Source organism: Clarias gariepinus, chromosome 24, assembly GCF_024256425.1.
Source record: "Clarias gariepinus isolate MV-2021 ecotype Netherlands chromosome 24, CGAR_prim_01v2, whole genome shotgun sequence".
NCBI lineage: Eukaryota > Metazoa > Chordata > Actinopteri > Siluriformes > Clariidae > Clarias > Clarias gariepinus.
The window spans coordinates 5,271,060-5,284,673 of record NC_071123.1 but is presented as its reverse complement, the minus strand read 5'-3'; the positions used below and the strand labels follow the sequence as shown (position 1 = coordinate 5,284,673).

Genomic DNA, 13,614 nt, shown 5'->3' with positions numbered 1-13,614 from the left:
AGTAATAAGGCTGTTTAACAATAACAAAACTTGCTTCCAAGTGCTTCCAAACCGCCGACATACTCCGTGTTTGATGCGTAATGACAGCGTGAACGAGACGGGAGAATGGGAGAGGCGTGGCGACAATTTCGGCTTTTATTTTCGGCGCTTTCTTACGTTTCGGCCGAAACCGATGATACTATTTCGGCCGAAAATTTTCGGCGGCCGAAATTTCGGTGCATCCCTAGCTACAACCACTATACTGAATGAACATCGTTGTTTTTCATTGTCATTTAAATTATAGGAATTTTTAAATTGTGTTTTATAAAAGGCATTTTTAGGATTCTTTATCTTTTCAAATAACCTTGAAAGATTTCAGGATATTCCTAGATTCATACTTCTCATTCATACATCATAGGTGACCGTTACTGGGAAAAAGGTGGTTATATGTTGGAGACCCTCAGGGCTTTGGGGGCTCAGAGGTAGGTTTCTCGCCTCCCATGCAGAAGGCCTGGGTTTAATTCCTACCCAATGCCGAGACCCTAGCCACTGAATGCAGTGCCAGTCCCAAGGCCGGATAAAATGGGTGGGTTGCATCAGGAAGGGTAAACCTGTGCTAAGTTGTTGTGCGGATCGGATGGTCCGCTGTGGCGACCCCTCGCGGGAAGCAGCTGAAAGACCAACAACATTCGTTAGAGACCCTCCGCTGGCTCTGAGCTCAGCTCGGCCTGGGAATCATCATTTTATTTCCCCATAGTAAACCTGTGTTGTGTGTTTAGTATTAGACATCTACAGAAGTGTGGGCGGCTGTTAATAGAAACACCAAACTCTCCATTTTTAGTTATGGAGAACGTTTCTTTACAGGGGAAGAGAAGAAACTTTATTTACAGTGGAGCTGTAACTAGCTGAAATACCCCTCGGATAATGCAATTTTTGTTATTTTTTTATTTCACTCCTCTTCCAAATCTTCGTCTATGTAAACGAGTGTGGGGATTTCCTTTTTTGCTGTAGTCACAATAGGGGAATAAATCTAATTGGCTGGTTTAAGCCCCAGCTCATACAACAATGTGCAGCCACACACTAAATGATGAATAAAGTACATTTTGCATAATAGGTGCCCTTTAAAATGAACATGAATCAACATTTCTTTCTTTTTACTTGAGTTGCTACAGTACATGCTTTTTAATGTTATCCGAAGCTTCTTTGTTAACTTAATAAACATGTTAAAGCAGCACCATTGGAAATAACATTAATAATTCAGACGAGTATTTTATTACATTTTTTTTTTAGTCCGGATGATTATTCACAGGTTGGGCGTAATTTCGCTTTTGCATATAATGGTTTGTAGAACAGTGCACTTAATCGGAGCAGAAATGCATTACCATAATTACCCTTATGCTTTTATGTGAAATTTGTTTATTGCATTGCGCCGACAGTAAGAGCTGAATTAGGGTTTTTGTTTTGCTGACAAATTCATAGCCGTCGAAGATAATAATGTTTGCTTTATATAATGCCTTTCTTGTGCTCAAGGTCACTTCAGAAATCAATACAAAGTAAACACACATACGCGTGCGGTCTTGTCGTCCTCAAGGTCGGTGCTGCACACAGTCCTTTGGATCGTCTGTTGTTTGTGCCTGTTGGTTGATTTATTCCTTTATGTCCTCGTTTCATGAGCCAGACTTCTAGTTTCAGCTAAAAATGATCTATTATTGTTATTTTACTTTGTGCATCATTTAGGAGTACATTAATAGATCATGTATAGAGCAGAACATCTGTGGGGATGAGGAGATGGATGAACAGGACGAGCTCTCGAGATGATGGTACGTGATGTAATGGAAGAGAAAAGTGTTTATAAAAGACGCTGCCTTCGTAGCAGAAAGATGCATTAAAGGCTGTCACTGCTCCAGTGGTGTGTGTGTGTGTGTGTGTTTGTGTAAGAGAGATGTAGATAGTCCTGTGCTTCAAGACTGCATTCAAATGTGAGCTGCTCCATGTCTGTACATAATAGTTTAGCTTCTTCATCTTTTGCCAGTTTCTTCTCGACACCAGATGAGTTGTATGATTTATCCGCCGCCAGTTTACTGGTCCCACTTTTGACAAGTGGGTAGAACAAAATGATAGTCTGACCGAGCGTCTGACTTTTCAAGAGACTACCGATGTGTAATGTTATTATATATATATAAGTGTGTGTGTGTGTGTGTGTGTGTGTGTGTGTATAGCTGAAGAAATCTGACATAAATTCAGACAATCATTCAGCGCCAGAAAAATTTATTTAGACACGATCAATGGGGTCGCTGTCCTGTTGGAAAACTTCATTTTGTCCAGTTTATAACTGTCTAACTCAGGGGTGTCAAACTTGTGGGTGCAGGATTTCATTCCAGCCAAGCAGAAGCCATACCTGATATTTTATTGAAAGACAAGGACAACTAATTAATCAGGTGGAATCAGGTGTGGCCTCTGCTTGGCAGTAATGAAATCCTGCCCCCACACTGACCCTTTCCGGGTCCAGTTTGATCCTCCTGATCTAGCTTAATGAAGTTCTACTGAAGAAATCGGTCATAAATCGTTCTTCATTATTCCCTCCACTTCCGCACTGCACCGGTTCCACTTGCAGTAAAACATGATTCCACCACCACCATGCTTTACACTGATTTGTACTCCTCCAAACGTACCCTGCTGAAAACATAACTCTTGAAGGCTTTTTCCTTGTCCATATGGTTAGCTGTGAACTTCAGTTGATTTTGAAGGTGATTTTGATTTTGGAGCAGGGGCTTCTTTCGTGCACAGCAGGCTTTTGGTCCGTGATGATACAAACCTGGCTTGACTGTAGACAGAGACACTGGTATTCCAGCAGCTTCCAGTTCATGGTAGACCGGTGTGTTGGTGGTTCCTGGGTTGTTCCTGACCATCCAACCCAGTTTCCTCTAAACTGATTGTGACAGTCTGGGTTTTCTTTCAGACCTTTTTTTTTTTTAAAGTAGCTACACCTTTCAATAACTTGCATGCAGGTGTTTAGAAAGGGCTTTAAGAGATATTATTTACTTGTGTGTGTAAATTCTACCATCCTCTTTTTCAGATCTGTATAGAGCTCCTTGGGCTTTCCTGTTGTGTGTTGGTCAATTCAAAGAGTGGTTTCATGTTGACACAGAGAAGCTACCAATCATCATCTCTAAGAGGACATTGAGATGCTTTGTTAGGCAACATGTTAACATTGGTGAATTGATTATTTTGGTTTAACATTAGGTGTATATGATGAGAATTATACAACAGTCAATTCCAGTCCAGTGATTTAGCTAACCAGGACAGGTGGCCTTCCAGGGGTGCCAATATTTAGTATAAGAGGAGCTGTTTGTACCACTTTGGGTTGGTTGCATAAATTTGATTTTAAGCAATAGTTTGTTTCACTAGAATTGTTACAACACTTATTATAGGCTGCCAGTAAGGCTGTGTGTTACCATGGCAACATGTGACACACTGTCTCTCCAACTACGGTGTATGTCTTGACGATCTCGTTATGTTAATAGAACTGTTGCATAAAAGCAGTCACACTTAGAGTTGGGTTGTTGTGACTACATGCAGGACTCGACCTGCCTCGTGCCCCATGGCTACGGTCGAATCCTAACCTTGCTGATATTCAGTATAACAACAGTGTGACTGATAACACATCAGATGTTCGTTTATTTTCTAAAGATTGTATCTAGTTCTGCGTTCAAGGCAAGAAACAACATTTGTATGGTGGACATCTTGAAAAAGAAAATAATTGTTGATATGAAGTTTTTTGTAAGGATATGCTTAATTATGCTTCTTTTATTTGGAAGGAGTCTCCAGTGCAAGTCAGAGGTAAACACAAGACTTTAAGACGCTTAGCTGCAGTAAAACATCGGAACGGTGCAAACATTGGAACTGTACACACAATCTATCTTGATGGTATCCAAGCATTCGTGAAACTCTGGGAAAAGTGCATGAGTGTAGCAGCGGATTATACAGAAAAATAAAGGGAGTTTTTTTTTCCCTCCTTATAACTGTGTTCTCTTATTCTGTACAATCAAAAGGTTTGACTATTGAGTATTTAGTATTGAAATTGAGTATTACTATTATTTACCAACTGTTTTCTAATGCAGAAAACTGTTTTATTCTTTACTTATCGTGTGTACGTGTTGTGCAGTACTCTGCGCTTCTCAACTCTAATCCTCAGCATCCACTCGAAGTGCAAGATTTCTCTTCCCACATCTCTAATCCTCTTACAAGTCCACCCTGTCTATTTCCTGTCATTGTTAATTCTTTACCAGCTTATTCCATCAGCTTTTAGATACATCTACTTGTTTTACTCGAGTGAACAGTGTGATTATTTTCTGCACCTATGTAAGAGTGCCGTTCAAGTCAAATCAGAACTGCTGAAATTTCTCGTGAATGAAGCCATCAAAGCTGATTGACATTTACAGAAGAATGTAGGTGATCATACTCGTAGCCGCATTTGAATGGTGCAAAGGTTTTAAAGTAGGCTGTACGTTCGTGAATGATGATTCTGGTCGAGGTGGCTCAGAGCCCACTGCACTCGCTCCCTTGAACATTAAGTGAAGGCAATGCCTGGTCGATCTGTCTGGGTGAACTGTACACTCAATCATCCATCGGCACCAGTTGCACGTTACAGGAACTTGGCTAGGAGTTACTGCCACATTCTCTATACAGTTGCGACCTCGCTCCAAGCCATTTCTACGTTTTTGCGGCATTAAAGGAGTTCCTGGGAGGCCAGTGTGACTCTGGGAGTCCAGTCATGGCTTCGGGGTACCGAGAAAACCTTCTATCTTGATGGTATCCGAGCACTAGTGAAAAGCTGGGAAGGGTGCATTAGTCTAGCAGGTGATTATATAGAGAAATAAAGGAACAGTTTTTACTCTCATAACCTGTGTTGTTCTGCACAATCAAAAGTTTGAGTTCCCCATAATTCATTCACTTGTTTTCTACCTCCAGATTTTTTTCCGGATGCTATTAGGCCCCTTTTTTTCTGCCTTAAACAGTTTTGTTATTCCTCTGTGGATTTCCGCAAGTAATTTATAAATGCTTTGTGCTTTATTCGCATGCTGCAGCACTGCTGCATAAATTAGCTTCATAAATGAGGCTCACTTTTAAATTTCGTTCCTTACACGGATGAAATAACTGCCGATGCCGGACAGAATTTCCCTCGGATTAAAAACATTCGTTCTTCATGCGCTTCAGGTGTGAAGTGACAGGAGGTGAAACAGCAGGGTACGGAATCCTGGCAGCACATTGATGATGAAAGCATTAGCTCAGAGTGTATCAGGTTCGTTAGTGGAAGGGTGGCAGTGAGCTGCATTATTTCCTCTTTTCCACTTTTAAAACGAAATCAGCGGCTGGTTCACACCTCGACCTGGTTTCCTCAAGACTTCAGCAAAGCCATTTGTTTCCATGCTGCAGAATACTTTAAAAATGTTCTTTAAATGTGTATTTTGTATATTTATTTATGAATTTATTAGTAATATTTAATTGGTAATAAATTTATACATAATGTCCGCAGACGCTACTGTTTTTCATTATATTATGTGCATTTTTGTTACTTTTTTTAATTTTGCATGCTCTACGGAAGATCACATGCAGGCAGTGTTCAGGATGTTGGGTGAAAAGTGAGGGGGGGAATAGTGTAAAATATAAATAGTGAGAAAGCTGTGTTTTATCTGTTTAAACTTCATCTGCTTTTATGTTCGTTGGGAAGCTTTTTAAATCCTCTTCCGCTTATTACTTCCTGCTGGAACTGTTTTAACTCAGATGTCATGTACTGCTCCATGCGCCTGAAAGACTGAGAGGACAATGGCAAAATTTCTGACCTTGGACAATATGATCCATTTCAAAATATTGGGACTGATGTACATATAGTCATGTTCAAATGTTAGTACCCCCTCTTTTAATTCTGATCATAGCAGGTCTCAGTATTTGGCAAATAAAACATAATATAAATCTTTTTCACCATACCATTGTTTCACTTAATTATTCAGGGTCGCGGGGGGCCTGGAGCCTATCCCAGGAGGCTTAGGGCACAAGGCACGGTACACCCTGGACAGGGGGCCAATCCATCCCAGAGCACATGGACATACACACTCGCACGCCCATTCACACACTACGGGATTTTGGGGATGCCAAGTTGCCTAACCTACATGTCTTTGGACTGTGGGAGGAAACCGGAGTACCCAGAGGAAACCCACCAAGCATGGGAAGAACATGCAATCTCCATGCACACAGAGACGAGGATAGAGTCTGGCCCGGATTGAACCCGGACCCTGTGGGCGCAAGGCGACAGTGCTAACCACTACACCACCATACCATTGTTTATTTAACAAAAATAAAGCAAAAAAAATCATTAATCATCAGCCCCTGATTAATTGATCAGTCCTCTATAAAAGCAAGAGTTTTGGCGGTTTAGCCATTACATGGATGGAATTTCTGAATGGTACATTATTGTCAGACTCCATGAATTAAAGCTGAAATTCTCGACCTCGCTCACATAAATCAAATGTGCTGGAGTATAGATGTGAAATGTCGAAAAAAAAAACTTCATTTTAAAATGTATTGACTTGACTGTTTATTTGCATATGTGTGTGTGTGTGTGTGTGTGTGTGTGTGTGTGTATATATATATAATATATATATATTTCCCAGAAACCATGGGGGTGTTGCAACTGTAAACAAATAAAAATATCTTTGTAAATCTCTTCTATATGTGCAAAGCATTGCCAATAGCATTACTCCTAATGCTTAAATCATCGCTTATTCTTTTACTATAACTTTTTTCCCCCACTGATTTTCTCTCCAAGTTTAGTCGTAGCCAGTTCCTCCCCGTCACTAGGGGGCTCCACATTAGGGCTACTACCACCACTCAGTCGGGAGGGCCGAAGACTATCACGTGCTTCCTCCGAACCACGTGACTCCAGCCGACTGCATCTTTCCGAACAGCTCACTCACACACCGTTGGAGTCGGTGTAACACACTCGGAGGACAGCGCTATCCGCTCCTTCCGCTTGTGTGAGCTCACAGACACCCCTGATTGTCTGTAGAGCCGTGATTAATATGGGAGCACTAAGTACCTCTCATCCCTCTTCTCTGAGAGAGCTCGGCCAATCATCTCTCTCTAGACCTCCATATTTCTGAACTTAGAGCCTGTTTGTATTCATTTAGCGTTTTTCCATTTTAACGAAATTGCCATCAGATTCCAGTTGTTGTGTCCAGGCTTTCATAATAACGGGTTCTTTAGCAATTATTTTTATTATTTTTATTTTTTTTTAGCAAAAAACTTTGAGAATGAGTATATGACAGCGTGTTGAAAAGAGCCCTGAAAGGTTTTTGGGTGTTCCCTGTTCCAGTCGTGTTTACGCTCACGAACGTTGGCGGAAGATTTCTCCTACTGTTTTCCCGCAGAGAGGCTCTTTCTCATCAGGACATGGGTTCCTTTCAAGTTGTCCAAACAATACGATTAATAATGGGCTGTTATGTTGCGTCATGTGGAGCAGCATCACCAACGCTGACAATAGCGGAGTTGTTCTGTCCTGGAGGCAAATGTGCTTTGAATACAGATTGAAAGGGATTTTTTCTTTCCCTCTTCTATTGTCGAGCTTTAAGCCTTAATGTTGTGCATACGTGTAGCTGAAACGGGTGGCGAATGTTTGAGCACAGGCTGCGTATGATTGTCAGTTGTCCCAGTTGAGTTCAATGTAGATTTTGTTTATCATTTCGGTCTCATCTTCATGTTCCTGATTTCATTATACTAAGCAATCAGTCACTGTTGTTGTGTGTAGTTCGTGCAGCAGCTTCGGTACGTCAGTGTGGCAGAAACGGGGAACGAAATCAAAGATCTAAAATGGAGAATCATCCTTTTTGTCCGTAATGTATTGCAAGCATATCCGGTTAGAAAAAAAACAACATACAAACATTCCCATAATCCCTTTGTATTAGATTTAAGTCTCACATGAGGAAACCTCCACCCTATGCACACTTTAGTGTTCCGAGTAATGTCTCCGTAAACACCACAGTGTCTTTGTCATGTTATTACAGCTATAGTATACTCTGTTTCCTACTTTACTTGACACCCCGTGTTACCTTTCCCGTCCTCCAGCTGGATAACATCCGGTCTCCGCCCCCCCTGCCTTTCGGCAAGACGAGTAACCCCGAGGAGTGCACGAGCTCCAGCCTGGCGCTCAAATTGAGCCGTCAGCTGAACGAAGACGGGAAGCAGTTCCGTCGAGGGAGTCTAGGTGGAGCGCTAACAGGTAACTGCATGAATGTGAGGTGTTACACTGCCGACATCCACATCACACAAAATGTATACTGTACAGTATATGGCTGTAATGGGTACGTAATAATAAATTCAAATAAATAACATATAAATACAATAAGAAATAGCTACTTCACAATTTATACAAGTAGCCTCGTGTGCTTTTAAACTAGCCTCCAGTATATAACTATATTCTGTGTAAATTAATAGCCGGAGTTTGTTTACTGGGATGCGACAAATGTCCTTTATTAAGCAATTGATTGGACACAAATCAGACACATCCAGGATGAATCAACAACATATTCACAATTGTCAAAAATTTTGACAGCAAAACGCGATAAATCCCATTTTTTGACTTTTTTTTTTTTTTGGCAAATTATTATTTTCTGACGAAGACTGGGTCATCTATAATAAAACGTTAAGCTGAAAACTGCTATATCGTCTTATTTTAGAAGCTTTAAACATAAGTAAAATGATAAGTAAAATGAAACCAGGAGCCGTGCAAATCAGTGGATGCACCCAGTGAACGAAGTGTGTTTTTGAACAAAATTGAAGCCAAAAAAAAATGGATATTTACACTCTGATACTTTCTGTGAAATAAAACATAATTCGATCTGGATGTTGTGCAATTGTGAACAGAATGTTATATACTTAAAGCTATAATCACGTGGTATAGTTAGTTTTCAGTACAACGTTTTGTTTCAATTCTATATTGATACTTTACTTTTTTCTGTCTTGCTCATATCACGAGCTCTGGGTTTGTGCATCTGAGAGCTGTGATGCACTTCCCGTAATATTGTTTATTTAAAATTAAGCAGAGATATAACAGTTACACTCTGAATGTGTGATAACTTTAACAATGCCCAAACGGACATTAAACGGTGCATATCTGCTAAGGCAGGAACTAGCACATGTTTTGCATTGTTTAATAATGTTTCTCATGATCTTCACCTATCATTGTCATTAAAAAGGTGTTGTGTGCTATAAAACTCTGTACTTTTTATTCCTTGATATTAATTGCTGCAACTGCGTTTCGTTTGATCCCCTACAAAAAACAACAACAAAAAAAAACCTCAAGAAACGTATATTATCGATACTAAATTTTTGAGATAAAGTTCGAAAGTCAACCATCAGCTGAAAAATTACAACTGAAATGCTCTCCCGATTGTCGACAGCGTGGCCAGAAGTGTGCAGATGTACATCATCGTGTGAGATCATGACGCCCCCGAATATCAGTGATCTGCAATTAATCTGAAGTTCAGTCCTCAGCTCTTCATTAAGCATCTCAGTACACATGATCTCTCATGACGATGTACATCTGCACACTTCTGTCGACGATCTGCGAAAACTTTGTTTTGGTGTTAAAGCGTCCTCCCTGTAGTCCTGACCTCGCCCCGATGGACTTTGACCTGTTTGGTTAGCAACCCTACAAGAATGAAGATGCACTTCTGATGAAGAAGTGAAGACAGCGGTGCATTCGTGGTTGGCAGCTCAGCTTAAAACAGTCCTCTGCGTTTAATGAGGAAATACGTAAGCTTGTGTTTTGAAAAGAAATGAGATGATTTCGAAAGATGACATATTCGTCTTTTCTAAAAGTTAATAAAAATTCTACAGTCCGTGTGTGGATAAGTTCATATTATATAATAATATAATGTTCACCAAAAAAAAAAAAAAACCTCCAAAGCATCATTTATGGTTTTAAAGCTTAGCCTGTTGGAACCTGCAGGACATGAACTGAAACATCGCCAATCTATGTGTGTGTGTGTGTGTGAGAGAGAGAGGGAAAGATGATTAATAGGTATTTCATGCTACGTTGACAAATGACTGTGAGGAAACTCCTGCACACACAGCTTTCCTTCCTTATATCCTGTTTTCACCCTAATACCTACAGTATGTGGATAGCCTGGCCGACATACACACACGCGCGCACACAAACACACTGTTAAACAGTGCTAGTATGACGTGAAGTGTTTTTATTTTTTATTATAATTTTTTTTTTTTATGTTATTTCTGTGCCGGTTTCTCTTTGGCTGTAGCCCAAGAGCTTAAGAGCATATTTCAGAAAGGTGTGACCATGATCTGTATTAATTAGCGTATTAACAAACACGCATAGACCTGTTTAAAAAAAAAATTATACATTTTTTATTGTATATAGCACTCTGCTCAAGTGCGCTAGTTGCTAGGAAGAAAATGGTCCTTTGGGTTGAGAAAGCATACAGGTGCTGATTGATATAAATATAATAAATAAATGGAGGAAATTGGCCTTGCGGCTAGAATTAAAGCTAAAGGCTACACACTATTTATGCAGTATTAGTTGTACATCGTAATATTAGCCTGCTTGCTAGCAAACGTGAGCAGTGCTTGCCAAATGTGTATCTCTAATATTAGCTAGTTAGCAACTTTGTCAAATTGTCTCCTAGTGTATCATTAGCTAGCTTGTTAGCTAACATTAACTTGCGTTAATGGGTGATGCAGTTTCATCTCTTGCCTAATATTTGCTAGTTAGCAAAATAGTTTACATAATTTATTCTCTTGCGTACTGTTCACCAACTTCCTACTCTTTTTACAATTTATTCCTAAAGTTGGCATTTAAGCTAAGGGCTACTAGTTTACACAGTATTATAGTTTGCCTAATTTTAGCTAGCTTTCTAGCAAACTGGAGCTGTGTTTGGCACAATTTAATTTTTAGCTTTTAGTTATAATTTTAGCTACCTAGCAACTTTGCTCTCTAATTGACATAATTCAGTCTCTTTTGCCTGTTTGTTAGCTTGCTAGCAATCTTTCTTAATCACTATGAATTCAAGTTCTACCCTAATATTAGCTACAGTAGCTAGTAACCTTACCATACAAGTTGACATGTTTCAGCCTCCTGCTTTGTATTCTCCAACTTTCTAGCAGCCTTTTCTACTCATTTAACATTTCTTTTCCTACTTCATTTAATCTCTATTCTAATATTAGCCAGCTAGCTAGAAACCTTGCTTACTCATTAACAATTTCATCTTTTGCGTAATATTTGATAGCTAGCTAGCACCCTTCCCTACAAGATGGGTACAAGTTGATAGAATTCAGTCTCCCGCCATTCATTTGCTAGCTAGCTAGTAAACATTTTATTTGTTAAGAATTTAAGTTCTATCTAAAAAATTAGCTAGCTAGTGAACATTTTTACCCGTTAAGAATTTAAATTCTATCTTAATATTAGCTAGCTAGTTAGCTTACCTTGCTTATTCATTAACAATTTAATTCGCCTAATATTAGATAGCTTGCTACCAAACTTGTGTACAAGTTGATAGAATTCAGTCTCTTGTATAGTGTTCGCTAGGCCGCTATTAAACCTTTTTACTCATTAAAAATGTAAGTTCTATCCTAATAATATTTAATATTTTTAATAATATAAAAAAAACCTTCAGTCTCCTGTTTAGCAACCTTGCTAGCAACATTTCTTACTCTTTAAACAACTTAATCTCAATTCTAATATTAGCTAGCTATGGTAGGTAGCAATGCGTTAACAATTTAATCTCTAGAATAATATTAAATAGCTAGCTAGCTACTTTGCTTACAAGTAATGTGCACTAGCCTCTTTAGCAACACTTTATACTTATTGATTTAATCTCTTTTTTTATTTATCTTGCTAGCTAAAGGCTTCTTTGTGATCTATTATTCAATTTTGGTGGCACTTCCACAGCTCTCTTGTTCTTTTTAAATCCATCACGCCACAAGTTTGAGGCACATTAACCTTTTAAGACCTTTTTAACTAACAGCCTCCAAAGCCTTAAGCTAGAAAATTCATTTTAGCTTTTGATTATGACTTCTATTTGAGGGTCACTGGTGTACAACAGCCTTAGGCGATTTGACTTTGACATTCTATCTAATGCTGGTGTCGATTGTGTTTTTAGGGAAGTACCTGTTGCCGTACATGTCGGCTCAGCAGCCGTGGCCGGCCTTGGGGACGGACAGCTCCAACCTGGTGCGCATGCGCTCCCAAAGCTTCGGCAAGTCCGCTCCGTCCCTCACTGCCAGTCTGGTATGTTTCAAAACATTTCAGATTTTGATTTAGTTTTTTTTTTCCCTCTGAAATATTTCTTTTCAAAACTGTAGATTGTGTGGTTAGTCACAAGGAGGCGCCGCTGTCTAAACTCTGGACAATGCAGCATTGTGTTGCTCCACTTTGTCTCTTTTTGATGGAATCGCTGCTGTGATGGAAAACAAGGTGTTCTTTCACTGAGATACAAAGAACACATGGGATGCACATGATTGATCTGTCCATAAAGCAGAAGGTTCTGTCTGTCCCTAATGAGGAAGAAAATAGAACTAGCTGAATCGCACAGGTTCGTTTTAGGATTCTACTCGTTTGGGTTTGCAATATCTTTTCTTTTATGTTTTTTTATTATTATAAACAAAAGATTTATCCATCCATCCATCCATCCAGTATATATTTGTATAGTACCAACAATTTATTTTAGACCATTCAGACATTTTTGATACATTTTATGTTTTATATTATAAATTTTTTTTGTGATTCTTTAATTCCCGTTACTCTGTTGGCCTTCACCTGACTCCGTCTCAACTGCTCTCTTGTTGCTGTAATTTTCCTTTAAGGATCACTATAAAGTTGCTCTGTGTTGTCTGTCTGTCTGTCTTTTAAACTGTTTGCGTCTCTCTTGCTGGTTATTGAGTCTGTCTGTCTGTCTGTCTGTCGGTCTGTCTGTCTGTCTGTCGGTGTCTCTATTAACTTGTCTAGGTGCCTCACCTGTTGTTTCTTTCGTTGTCTGTTTCTTTCTGTCTGTCTCTCAGACTGTCTGTTTGTCCGCCAGTCTATTTTGCTGTCTGCGTGCTACACCTGCTGTCCATTTCGTCGTCTTTCTGTCTGTCTTTTTGCTTATTTTCTGTCTGTCTGTCTATTTAGTTTGCCTATGTACCTTACCTGCAATTTATTTTAACATCTGTCTGTTGGCGTGTCTGTTTAGCTGTCTGCATGTCTCACCTGCTGTTAATTTCATCGTCTGTCTGTCTGTCTGTCTGTCCATCCTGTGGTCTGTATAGCGTATACCTTAATGTGCATTTATCTATTTATATCTGTCTATCTTCTTGGTTTTGTTGGTCGAGTTGACTGTCTGATTCCCGCGGTTTTTCCACTTCTTGTCTTTTATATTTAATTTTTTATCATTCTTTCTTCCTTTTTCTTTATTTATGTAGTCATTTTGTCATTCCATGTTTCTCTCTGAGCTGTGTGTGTGTGTGTCTGGCTTTATCTGTCCATTGCATGTCCCTGCATTTAAACCAGGCTCAGTGAAAGTCAGCGCGGTCTCACTAGGTCTTGCGGTGCCTTCATATGACCTCCCCCTGAATCACTAATGC

General features: G+C 39.5%; 2 protein-coding genes across 6 annotated transcripts in view; both read left to right on the top strand.

Moving 5' to 3' along the window:
* The window catches only part of srek1 (splicing regulatory glutamine/lysine-rich protein 1), a 206,026-nt gene that overhangs the window by 58,398 nt on the left and 134,014 nt on the right, over positions 1-13,614 (top strand). The gene's annotated exons all lie outside the window — the stretch shown is intronic.
* mast4 (microtubule associated serine/threonine kinase family member 4) overlaps positions 1-13,614 on the top strand; it is a 101,423-nt gene that overhangs the window by 12,796 nt on the left and 75,013 nt on the right. For all 5 annotated transcript variants that reach the window (XM_053485370.1, XM_053485371.1, XM_053485368.1 and 2 more), the window contains exons 2-3: positions 8,101-8,254; positions 12,153-12,280. In XM_053485370.1, the coding sequence (XP_053341345.1) occupies positions 8,101-8,254; positions 12,153-12,280 (282 nt within the window). The remainder of the gene's footprint in view (positions 1-8,100; positions 8,255-12,152; positions 12,281-13,614) is intronic.